Here is a 12591-nt window from a genome sequence, read left to right as displayed (position 1 = left end):
GGCAGAGGAGCTAAATAAGTACTTTGCGTCAGTCTTCACAGTGGAAGACACTAGTAACATGCCAGAAATTCAAGAGAGTCAGAGGGAAGAGGTGAGTGTAGTGGCAATTACTAAGGAGAAGGTGCTGGGGAAGCTGAAAGGCCTGAAGGTGGATAAATCACCTGGACCAGATGGACTACACCCCAGAGTCTCAAAGAGGTAGCTGAAGAGATTGTGAAGACACTAGTAGTGACCTTTCAAGAATCACTGGAGTCAGGGAGAATCCCAGAGGACTGGAGAAATGCAAATGCTACACCTCTGTTTAAGAAAGAAGGGAGGCAAAAGACAGGATTTTAGAGTTCATTATTAAGGAGTACTTGGAAGTATATGATAAAATAAAGCAAAGTCAGCACGGTTTCCTAAAGGGGAGATCTCACCCGACAAATCTGTCAGACTTCTTTGAGGGGTCCTTTACAGGACGGCTACCAGTGACTAGTGAAGTTCCGCAGGGGTCAGTGTTGGGATGGCAACTTTTCACTTTATAGATTAATGATCTGGATGAAGAAACCGATGACATTGTGGCCAAATTTGCAGATGATACCAAGATAGGAGGAACAACAGGTAGTGTTGCAGAGGCAGGGAGTCTGCAGAAGGACTTGGACAGGTTGTGAGAGTGGGCAAATAAGTGGCACATGGAATACAGGGTAGGGTAGTGTGGGGGTAATGCAATTTGGTAGGAAGAATAAAGGTGTAGACTATTTTCTAAATGGGGAGAAAATTCAGAAATCAGAGGTGCAAAGGGACTTAGGAGTCCTAGTTCAGAATTCCCTTAAGGTTAACTTGCAGGTTGAGTTGGTGGTAATGTTAGCATTCATTTTGAGGGGACTAGAATATAAAAGCACGGATGTACTGCTGAGGCATTATATGGCTTTGGTCAGACCGCATCTGGAATAGAGTTAGCAATTTTGGGCCCCTAAGGAAGGATGTGCTGGCCCTGGACAGGGTCCAGAGAAGGTTCACAAGAATGATCCCAAGAATGAAAGGCTTAACATATGAGTGTTTGATGTCTCTGAGACTGTACTTGCTAGAGTTCAGAAGACAAGGAGGGATCTCATTGAAGCCTACCAGATACTGAAAGGTCTGGGTAGAATGGATGTGGCAAGAATGTTTCCATTAGTAGGAGGGTCTAGGATTCAAGGGCACAGCCTTAGAATGAAGGGACATCCCGTTAAAACTGAGATGAGGAGCAATCTCTTCAGCCAGAGGGTGGTGAATCTGTGGAATTCATTGCCACAGAGGGCTGTGGAGGCCAAGTCACTGGGTGTATTCAAGGCAAAGATTGATAGGTTCTTGATTGGTAAGAGGGGTAAGAGTTACGGGGAGAAGGTGGGAGAATGAGAGAGAAAAAAAACAGCCAATAATTGAATGGCAGAGCAGACTCGATGGGCTGAATGGCCTAATTCTGCTCCTACACCTTATGGTCTTATGAAGACCTGAAGACTATCACTTTAGAAGTGATACAGATTACTTTCCATTTTAAGATGATTTAATGATGCCTGTATCACAGCCTGCATTATCACACTCAAGGGGTAAAATTCTCAGAATGTTTAATGTACTTAACAGAATATCATTCCTGTTTTAAACAGCGTTCTTTCTGCAGGCAATGTGATAAATAAATTCACTACACCACAACCCCAAGGATATGCTGGTTGGTAGGTTAATTGGTTGCTGCAAATTACCTGCAATGTAGATGGATGGTAGGGGAATCAGGATGGAATTGATAGGCATGAGACAGAATAGGTAACGAGGAATGAAATGGGGGAGATGGAAATGATGGGGAACCTCTGGAGAGCCAACATAGATTTGAGGAACTACATGGTCCCCAATGTCATAAAATAAGAAACACCATTCTTCAATACCTTTCATCAGTCCATGGACCCTGAAATAGCTCCTTCACATCACAGCACTCATTTTTTTTTCACCCCATTGATAATGGGACTGGAGACTAAGCAATTCAAACAGCTGGATGGAGCAGCAAGTCTGGTTCAGACCACAAATGGATAGGTGGCCTTCAACAGTTCTCCAAGTCAAATTGTTCGTACCAACGTGCCAAATATTTTCAATGCAGCCCACATCTTCAAGCAACACGCAAGTTAAACTAAACTAGAAGTCCCCAAAGTCCATCCATACAACCAGAACTAGTTTGAGAGTTTTTTTTTGGAAGGGGCAGGGAGAGAGGAAAAAAACATTCTACAATCATATTGCTTTCACTGATCTTGATCAGAACCAATTCCAGTTTTGAGAGAGTTCACAGCAAGTCCTTGCCTGTATTTTTGATCCTGACGCTTCTTCCAGTTCACGTATTTTAGACCCTCCACGACCTAAAGACGTGAAAGATCACATCAAACCCTCAGGTGGATACTGATGCTCAACTGACAAGCAGGGGTTCTTGACTAAATTATCAGTGGGGGGTGGGGGAAACAGGCAGGAAAGAGGACAGAAACAAAGTAGGGGGGTGGGGGTGCCAGAGAGGGGAACAGGGGCATCAGAAACAGGGGGCAGCACTGGAGCAGCGGGGAAGGATGAAGAAGTTTATTCAAGTCTGAAATAAATAAATATTTGGATATCAAGGAAGGCAAGGCATGATAACAGTAGTTCTGCCACAGTAGTTATCCCTAGGTTTTTAAACCAGGGTACATCAACTTGGTATCCACTACAGGATTAATGCTATGGTATTTAACCAGTGTAACAGTGCTTATTTCCAATATCCATTCATTGTCATTTACCACACCAGGATTCTCTGACAAGACTTAGTGCCCCTCCCTTGAAAACTTACCCAGCTATTTCACCCCCAGTGTACTTCACTCAGTATTAACACACAATTCACTTCCATAGTATTAACAGCAGCATAGTTACCTCAGCTATTTGCTGAGTATTGGCTCAATATGTACTTCATGTATAAACATCCAAGTAATTATTGCACTAATTCACCCTGGACATTCAATTAGTAATCAGATATGGATTTAACTCCTGAAAGTTCACACCCTGCTACGATTATCCTTTGCTTAATGACCCTCGGACATGTGACATCAGCATGTAATACAAAGTTTTGCTCCTGGATATTTACTGAACTCACATAGTCACATCCAGTATTTACCCTGGTACTCACGTGCTTATATTGAATGCTGACACCCCCCCCCCCCAAGTATTTACCCCTGAAATTCACACCTGCATATTGATAAATGATACATCCACCTAGGTTTCTCACCGATACTCACACTCAGATATTTAGACCCAGCTATTTCATAAATATTGGCACATGGGGCTTTTTTCTACATCTCAGATAATCACACCAGACTGTTTCATGAATCCCAGAAGTTAGCACCTGCTTTTATTAACCCCACACATTCACATTTTTAAAAATAAATATATATAGGGATGACACCCATGGCCAGGTGTTTTCTGCTGATGTTATCCCCCAGGTGTTCACCCTGACTCTGGCACCCAGATGTTTCCCCTGACCTTCACACTCGCCCCCAGGCATTTTCCCTGACCCTCACACTTGGGTATTTACCGAGACCTTGACCCTCATGACCATGTATTAAACCTTGACCTTGACCCTCATGCCCAGGGGTTTCCCCTGACCCTCACACACGTGTTTCCCCAGACCTTGACCCTCACACCCAGGGATTAACCCTGACCTTGACCCCCCAGGGATTTACCCTGACCTTGACCCTTACACACAGGGGTTTACACTGCCCCTCACACCCAGGGGTTCACCCTGACCCCCAGGGGTTCAGCCTGACTCTGACCCCCAGGGGTTTACCCTGACCCTCATACCCAGGTGTTTATCCTGACCTTGACCCCCAGGGGTTCAGCCTGACTCTGACCCCCAGGGGTTTACCCTGACCCTCATACCCAGGTGTTTACCCTGACCTTGACCCCCAGGGGTTCAGCCTGACTCTGACCCCCAGGGGTTTACCCTGACCTTGACCCCCAGGGGTTTACCCTGACCCTCACCTATCACGGTGCCCACCGCGGCGCTCTCCATGTAGAAGCTGAGGGAGGACGAGGACGACCCCGGGCCCCTGGTCCAGCCTCGCCCCCGGGCCCCGGACTGCCCCGCCCGCCGCCACCCCCGGCCTCGCTCCCCGCGGATCCCCCACCGGTCCCCGGCCCCCACGTCGTGGCTCTGGCTCAAGGGCCGGGTCGAAGGCCGCCCTGGACCCGGTCTCGGCGCTGGCGGCCGCCACTCGACCCGGGACCTCGGGCTCTGCTCGTCGCCGCTCTCCGCCTCCCAGTCCGACATCGCCCACCCGAGCGACCACCCGCGCCTGCGCGCCAGTCGCGGGGACCGCGCGGGAGCCTAATATCAGGGGCGCGCGGCCCGGGCGCCCAACGTCGGGGGCGCGCGGGAGCCCAACGGCGGGGGCGCGCGGCCCGGGCGCCCAACGTCGGGGGCGCGCGGGAGCCCAACGTCGGGGGCGCGCGGGAGCCCAACGTCGGGGGCGCGCGGCGCTGGGAGCCCAACGTCGGGGGCGCGCGGGAGCCCAACGTCGGGGGCGCGCGGGATCCTAATGTCGGGGCCGCGCGGCGCCCGGGAGCGCCTCACTCCAGCTACAACCCCCCCCCCCCCCACCACCATCCATCCCAACGGGACATCCCCAACCATCCCTGCAACGCAATTCCAACACAATCCCCAAACATCAGCCCACCCCAGTTCCAACCTACACCCAAATCATCAGCACAGCCACAAACCATCAGGACCTCCCAGCCCCCCTCCCAACTCATCAATGCGTCCCAATGACACAACGCCTACGGGTGCCCCAATCCCATCAGCACATCCCAGTCACAGGAAGACCCCAATGCTATTAGTTCATCCCAAAGGACAATCCAATCCCTAAAGGACCTCAAACACATCAGGACCCTCATCCCATTAGCATCCCCAACAGTGACAGGACCACCCAAACCATCAACACACTTCAATCCCAACAGAACACCCCAAATCTATCAGTACAGAACAAAGCTCCCCAACCCTTCAGCAGACTTGAATCCTAACTGAACCCCAACCATGATTATACACTCTCATAACAGAACCCCACCAAACCCATCAACACATCCCTTTCCCAACCAGATTCCTGCAATCCATTTGTGCAGGCCAATTCCAGCAATCGTATCCCAATCCCAATAGGATATACTAAACCACTAGAGCACCTTCCCCATCCAAAGCCATTATTGCACAACAATCCACTAATGCACCAAACAGATGAACTTATGAACATACAGCACATGCACCAGTGTAGCCCATTCCCAAATAAACTTCTATCAAACCAATCAGTACTTCCCTGCAAATGCAGCGGGACACCAGAAAACTTATCCACATTCTATATCAATCAGTGCAACCCAAATCCAGACAGTGTCCCAAAACCATCAGCAAATTCCAAGCCCATCAATGCAACCAAAACCCAAGAGCAATCCAGTACTTCAGCAGAACATTCCAAATCCAAACTCCAGAGAGCATGTTTAAAGGCATCAGTAAAAACAAAACAAACATTGCGTTGTATCCAAATAATTATGTAGGTATCAAATAAGTCACCAATAGGTGTTTCAAAGTTTCTTAATACGGCGACCATTAGCAGAATGTAGATTCACATTGAGCCATAAGATAGACATGGCTTAGGTACCCAGTGGAAAAGTGTCAAGTTGATCACCACTGAGACAACTTCATGGATATACAAATTCTTATGAAGACACACAGATTCATTTTGTAGATTCCCAGCTTAATGAAGATTTCCAGTGGGATAACGAGTTGTCCTCAACTTCGGAAAAATCAAATGCAGATTGGGTGAACCACTTAGCAGAATAACTCTGTTCGATCTGCAAGCTTCCAGTTGTTGGTGATCCCACTCCCATTCTAACCTCTGTCTTTGGCCTCTTATACTGTTACAATGAAGCCCAATGTGAATTTGAGAAGCAGCACATCATCTTCTGGCTGGACATGTTACAGCCCTCAGGACTCAACATTAAATTCAACAAGTTCAGGTAGCCAGCTTTTCCAGTTTAAATCAAAACTGGGCAACTTTTATGAAAAATTATCAGCTAAAAACGTTTTCTCTTCACAGATGCTGCCTCAGCTGCTAAGTATTTTGAACATTCTGTTTTTATTTCAGATTTCCAGCATCTTCAGTGTTTTAGTTTTATAGTGTTTTATATTTCATAGTTCCAGCACTGTTTTGCTTTCTCTCTCCTCTCCTTTTCTGTTTTAATTCTTCTCCTTCTATTCAGATACTCTCCAGAAATATCACCCACAATTAACAAGCCTTCACCACCCTCTCTCATCAGGGACCAGCACCATTCAGTCTCCCTTGGTCTCCACCCAATGATAGACATTCCCTTTACCATCTCTGCCCCCTTCCCCTTCTTTTGTGCAACTGATTTCTAACTTTTCCTAGTCTGATGAAAGTGGCTACTGGAGCTGCTTCCTTGTGATCAAGGTTCAATCCAGACCTCTGCTGCTAAATGTGTGGAATTTGCACATGCTTCCCGTGATCAGATGGCTATCCTCTGGGCACTCTGGTTTCCTCCCACAGCCTAAAGACGTGCGGGTCAGTAGGTTAATTGGCTGCTTTAAATTGCCCCTAGTGTGTAGGTGAGGGGTAAAATCTCAGGGACAGCTGATGGGAATGTGGGGAGAATCAGGTGGGATTAGTACAGGATTAGTGTGAATGGTGCGCGATGGCCAGTGTGGATTGGTGGGCTGAAGGGCCTATTTCTATGCTGTGTGACTTTTAACTGTCATTGACAGGAAGTGTTAACTGCTTCTCTCACCGTAGATGCTGCCTTACCTGCTGAGTACTCCCAGTATTCCCTGCCTTGATTTCAGATTTGTGGCATCTGCAAGCCTTTTCATTGCCTTTCAATACTATAAGCATTACATAGTTCCTCAGTGGGACCTACAGATGAAATGCAGACCTCCACTGAAGCTCCCATTAACATTACCAAGATTCCTGTTTAAATACCCATAGGTTTAATGTTCAATTACTCATAGAGTTCTGCAGATTCCTAGCTGAACACATATTCTCAGTTGTACACCTCTGTGCATTATGTGGATTTCCTGTTGGACAGTTGTAGCCCTATTTGGATTCCCAGTTGGACACCCGCAGGTGTTAGTGTAGCTTTGCAGTAATTGGTGTTGTGCAGATTTGATTTGCAATGGGAGGCCCAGGGGCGTTCTCTGGATTCCAAGTCAGACTCACTTAGTAGTGGACTGGAAGATCCACAGGCATCTGAAGGCAATACAGAAGTGCAGTAGGGTAATGAAAGAGAATGCACTGGAGTAAAGGTGATGGATATAATTAAACTGGGGAAAAAGTGCACCCCGGGCTGTTTTCTTGACTGGTTTATGCTTAGAGCAAGGAGGAGGCGATTGTAGCTTGATTTAATTCTGGGAACCAGAGTAGGCAAAATAACTGATGTGAAAGTTGGCAAACAGTTGGGGAAACAATTACTTCAGCACAGTGTGAGAACAAGATTGAATAAAAGATTGACCATGCCACACCGAGGGAGGGCAAAGTTCAGGAAAGCCAGGATAAATTAGCTGGGCAGAAAAGCTAGCGAAAGGTTAATGGGTAAACTGAGGGAAATCTGTGAATATTACACAGAATGCAAACAAATATAAAACTATACACGGACTCTTGACCTCACAATCTACCTCATTTTGACCTCGCACTTTATTGTCTACCTGCACTGCACTTTCTCTGTAACTGTAACACTTTATTCTGCATTCTGTTATTGTTTTACCCTGTACTGCCTCAATGCACTGTGTAACAAATTGATCTGTATGAACAGCATGCAAGGCAAGTTTTTCACTGTACCTCGGTACAAGTGACAATAATAAACCAATTCTAAATTCTAAACTGAAGCAAATATATTGCTGTTGCTTTTCAACGGGTCGTTCCCTGATTGGTGAGTTGTCCAGAGTGTCAGGTGGCACGGGGGAGCAATGCCTCCAGGATCTAAATATATCTAAAAATGTCACTGGCCCCAATTTGAGAGTAATTAAGGGGTTCCCTGGAGGCAGGTTCCCTGCCACCCAGGTGAATGGACTGGTTCACATTCTGCTCACTGGATCCCACAGCGAGATGTGGGGAAGGGCAGTGAAAGGGAGAGCAGCTGTTCCCCGTCAACGCATTGAACAATCCTATCCTTGCACCACGGGCACTGAACAGAGATTCTTCAGCTTGGAACTGGTTCTGAACCAATTTTGAACCCACAGTGTGGATTCAGAGTCTGACACCTGCACTGATCATGCAAAATGGCAAGTTGACCCGTGAAAGGCCACCAACGTGACACATTCACTCCGTTTCTTTCTGCAGACATTGCTGACCTGTTGAACATTCCAGCATCTGTGGTTATTTTTTGCTCTTGTGCACTCATGGTTCAGCTTTTGGAGGAGGTGCAGGCAGATTTCTCAATTAACTCTCCAATGTTGATCACCTGTTTCAGTCATAGACTCATACAGCACGGAAACAGGCGCTTCAGCCCAACTGGTCCATGCGGACCAAGATTCCCATCTAAACTAGTTCCATTTGCCAGAGTTTGGCCCCTATCCCTCTAAACCTTTCCTATCTGGGTGTCTTTTAAATGTTGTTGATGTACCTGCCTCAACCACTTCCTCTGGCAGCTCACTCATACACAGACCACCCCATGAGTGAAGAAGTTGCCCCTCCTGTTCCTATTAAATCTCTCCCCTCTCACCCTAAAGTTATGTTATCTGGTTCTTAATTCCCCAACCCTGGGCAACAGAATGCAAATAGACTGAGTGCATTCACCCTATCTATGCCCCTCATGATTTTATACACCTCTATAAAATCAGCCCTCAGTCTCCTATGCTCCAATGAATAAAGTCCCAGCCTGCTCAACCTCTCTCCATGACAGTCTCTCGAGTCCCGGCAACATCCTCGTAAATCTCCTCTGCACTCTTTCCAGCATAATGGTGTCTTTTCTGTAGCATGGTGACCAAAACTGAACACAATATTCCAAATGCGGCCTCATTTTGTTTCTCATAGACCTTTACTCCAATTCCCCATCTTGAGCCTCCATTCTTTCCCAAATATACTTCGCAGGGCAAGGAAAGAGAGGGATGTTTGAGACACCAGTGGTGTTCTGCAGATTGCCTGTGGCTAATCATTCTCAATGAATTGCCGGGCAGTTTGACTGCTAGTCACACTCGGGAGCAAGGAGGCATCTCCCTGGAGGCACCTAGGACAGTTTAGCAATGCATGATGGCCATAGAAAGCATCCTATCTGGATGTATCATGGATTGGCACAGCAACTGCTCTGCCCAGGACCACAAGAAGCTGCAGAGAGTTGTGGACACAGCCCAGCACATCACGGACACCAGCCTCCCCTCCTTGGACTCTGTCTTTACCTCTCGTTGTCTTGGTGTAGCAGCCAGCATAATCAAAGACCCCACCCACCTGGGACATTCTCTCTTCTCTCCTCTTCCATTGGGTAGAAGATACAGGAGCCTGAGGGCACGTACCACCAGACTTAAGGACAGCTTCTACCCCACTGTGATAAGACTATCGAACGGTTCCCTTATACAATGAGATGGACTATGACCTCACGATCTATCCTGTTGTGACCTTGCACCTCATTGCATTGTACTTTCGTTGTAGCTGTGACACTTTACTCTGTACTGTTATTGTTTTTACCTGTACTACTTCAATGGACTTTGTACTAACTCAATGTAACTGCACTGTGTAATGAATTGACCTGTATGATTGGCTTGTAAGACATGCTTTTCACTGTACCTTGGTACAAGTGACAATAGTAAACCAATACCAATACCAAATACCAACAGAGTTCAGAACCCACGCCCCATGAATGGTTAATATGGACTTACATAAAATTTACAGCACAAAATCAGACTAGCAGGCTCAATAAATGTCCACGTCCATGGTTCTGCTCTTTGCAGTCTGCCTCCTAACCTCAAAGATTTCCTGAAGATTTATTGGAGACTTTTTTTTTTGATGAATACTTATTTTGAAGTAATCCCTTCTATAATTTAATCCCTCAGAGGTTTGGGTCTCCTTTTGGTTACCTTCAGAGTGTGTAGGGATAGGTCTTAAGTGGAACACAGTTGAAATGCAGAGCTGACTGTCTGTGGGAGACAGTGTGGGAGGGATGCTGCCACACATACTTACACCAGGATCAATTCACAGCGGCTAGTTAACCCACCAATCTGCATTGTCTTTGGGATGTGGGAGGGAACCAGAGCACCCGGGGGAAGCCCACGCGGCCACGCGCAAACTCCACACAGACAGCACCAGAGGTCGGGATTGAACCTGGGTCTCCGGCGCTGGGAGGCAGCGGCTCTACCCGCTGCACCATTTGCCACCCCACATTGTGTGCTGCTGTCGAGAAGACCCACTCCAAAGAATTCAGAATTTAGGTACCTTTCCTTTCTCCTCCATGTGCCCCTATTCCTAGACTTATCAGCCTTCTAAATCCCCAGCCTCGGCACCACTTGATGACTGGTTCCAAATTTCTACTGGTGTCCCGGTCAATGGAAACAGACTATGCAGAAAACAAAATGGGTTCTTTAAGTGATGTCAGCTCCAAGATATTGTAACTAATTAAACCTGCTCTTTGGAAACTCAAAAGAAAGTGTCATAGAATAAATGGGAACAGTGTTCAATTTTTCTTGGTTTATTGTATTTTTGGAAAAGAAGTCATTACCTTACTACTGGAGATAGAATTGACCTGCCATGGAACAAAATAAATTAAACAAAACTGAAATCTTATCTCAAGCAGATCATTTAAGGCAAAATGACCCAGCTCTACATAATAAATTACTCGTGAAAACAATTTATTAAACGTTATTAAACAGGATTTGAATTGACATTATGAACAATTAAAGATGATTGTAAAAGAGCCTTAGTATTTGTAAGGACTCTTCCTTACACTAGGGAGTTATGTTCAGTCTTTAGTTTCAATATCAGATCAAGCAAGAAAGGCACCACAGACATGTGAAATAAAAAGAATCAACGGCTGGAAAATCTGTTCATCTTTTATATATTGTACATCTCGTAAAATTTACAGACCGTTTTTACTGAATGAAAATGGAGACTTTATTGTTGCAGTTTTTAAAAACTTTGAGCAATTACTTTCAATTTTCTGCATACGTCAGATAAAGTGATAGTTCTGAGATGTTCAATAAATTCATTTTTAACTGAGCTGTTCTCGGCATTGAGAGACGAAAGCTGACTGAGCAGTGGGAGTGCCAAGATCTTCGACCTTATGTAGTTATCTGTGCATAAGTACGTTAAAGTAACAAAATAGTGACAATGGAGGATTTCTCTCGTGAACAGGAAGAAACAAAGGGCAGGGGAGGGAAGGAGTTCTTGGAATGTGCAAAGGAGACCTTTCTTGGCCAGTTTGTTTCAGTCGAAGAGAGAAGGAAGCAATGCTGAACCTAGTTCTTCAGTTGGGTCTGTGGAAGATATTTCTGCAAGAGGAATATTATCACAGTATCATTCAGTTTAGACATGGAAACGAATAAGGAGCATAGAAAATTGTAACAGAGGAGCTCCTGGAGTGTTATGAATGTCATTGCAAAGACATCATCAAATTGACCTCATGGTGAGAATAGCAACTAAATTAAATCAAGAAGCAGTTCTCCCGTTCATATACCACAACTTTCAATGGAATTTTGCATTCTAAATATGAATATTCTGAAAGATTATTGAAGAAACACAACTTTGACCTCCAGGTTCTGGAAGATCAGAATCAGAATAGATTTACCAGTTCAACAAACAAGGATGTGTTACTGTTCCCTGACTGAATTGGTTGCAGTAACCATCCCAGTTATGACCCAGTTTACTATGTTAAACAAGGTATAGAAAACTGCACCAAACTCACACCCAGCGGTTTTGCAACATTTCATTACCACAGTGTGCATGGGAGAGATAATGCTCACTGATTTCCACAGACTTCCACTTGTACAGAGACTCAACACCCTCTTTTTCTCAACACCATTCCTCCCAGTTTGGAGATTGCAATAACTGTCACTCAGTTCCGGGATATGAATACATCAATAATAATGGAGAAGCAATCATGCAGAGAGCTTCCCTAAAAAATAAACTCCTCTCTTTTGATGCCATGGGCAAAGAAAATACAACCCAGACCTATGTTTCTTCTCCAAAGAAAACAAAGGAAACCCAATAATTGTCTCTTGAACTGCCTAGGCAATTTATAGAATAGTTGATCCAGATCCTTAATAATCCAACTGGCAAACCTTGCAAAGTCAATGGACACCAACATCAGGTGGGTCTTGCAAACTATTGTGGAGGGAAAAGGGAAGACTATCCAGGATCCCACCACAGCTATCACAATGCTGGGCTCTTTGAACTCAATCAGATGTTAAAGGTGAAAAAGTCGTGGGAAAAGACCAATCCAGCAGATAAGTACTTTCTTGTATGATCAACTGGCACTATAGATCACAACCTGCTCCCACTGCATCTCCCCTGACACCAAGATGCCAAAGATCTGGATGGAAAATTAAGTTCTGTTGTTATAAAGTGCTGATGAGACCACTGCTCTATAGAC

The 12591-nt window shown here is 45.6% G+C and overlaps 1 protein-coding gene across 1 annotated transcript in view; it reads right to left on the bottom strand.

Moving 5' to 3' along the window:
* ddx43 (DEAD (Asp-Glu-Ala-Asp) box polypeptide 43) overlaps window positions 1-4288 on the bottom strand; it is a 57790-nt gene extending 53502 nt beyond the window's left edge. The window contains exons 1-2 of the mRNA XM_052024845.1: window positions 4000-4288; window positions 2305-2360 (exon numbers count right to left, since the gene is read on the bottom strand). Coding sequence (XP_051880805.1) covers window positions 2305-2360; window positions 4000-4288 — 345 coding nt within the window. The remainder of the gene's footprint in view (window positions 1-2304; window positions 2361-3999) is intronic.
* Between the last annotated feature and the right edge of the window lie 8303 nt (window positions 4289-12591).

Source organism: Pristis pectinata, chromosome 10 (genome assembly GCF_009764475.1).
Source record: "Pristis pectinata isolate sPriPec2 chromosome 10, sPriPec2.1.pri, whole genome shotgun sequence".
Classification (NCBI taxonomy): domain Eukaryota; kingdom Metazoa; phylum Chordata; class Chondrichthyes; order Rhinopristiformes; family Pristidae; genus Pristis; species Pristis pectinata.
The sequence above is the reverse complement of the archived record's forward strand: the minus strand, read 5'-3'. Positions and strand labels throughout refer to the sequence as shown.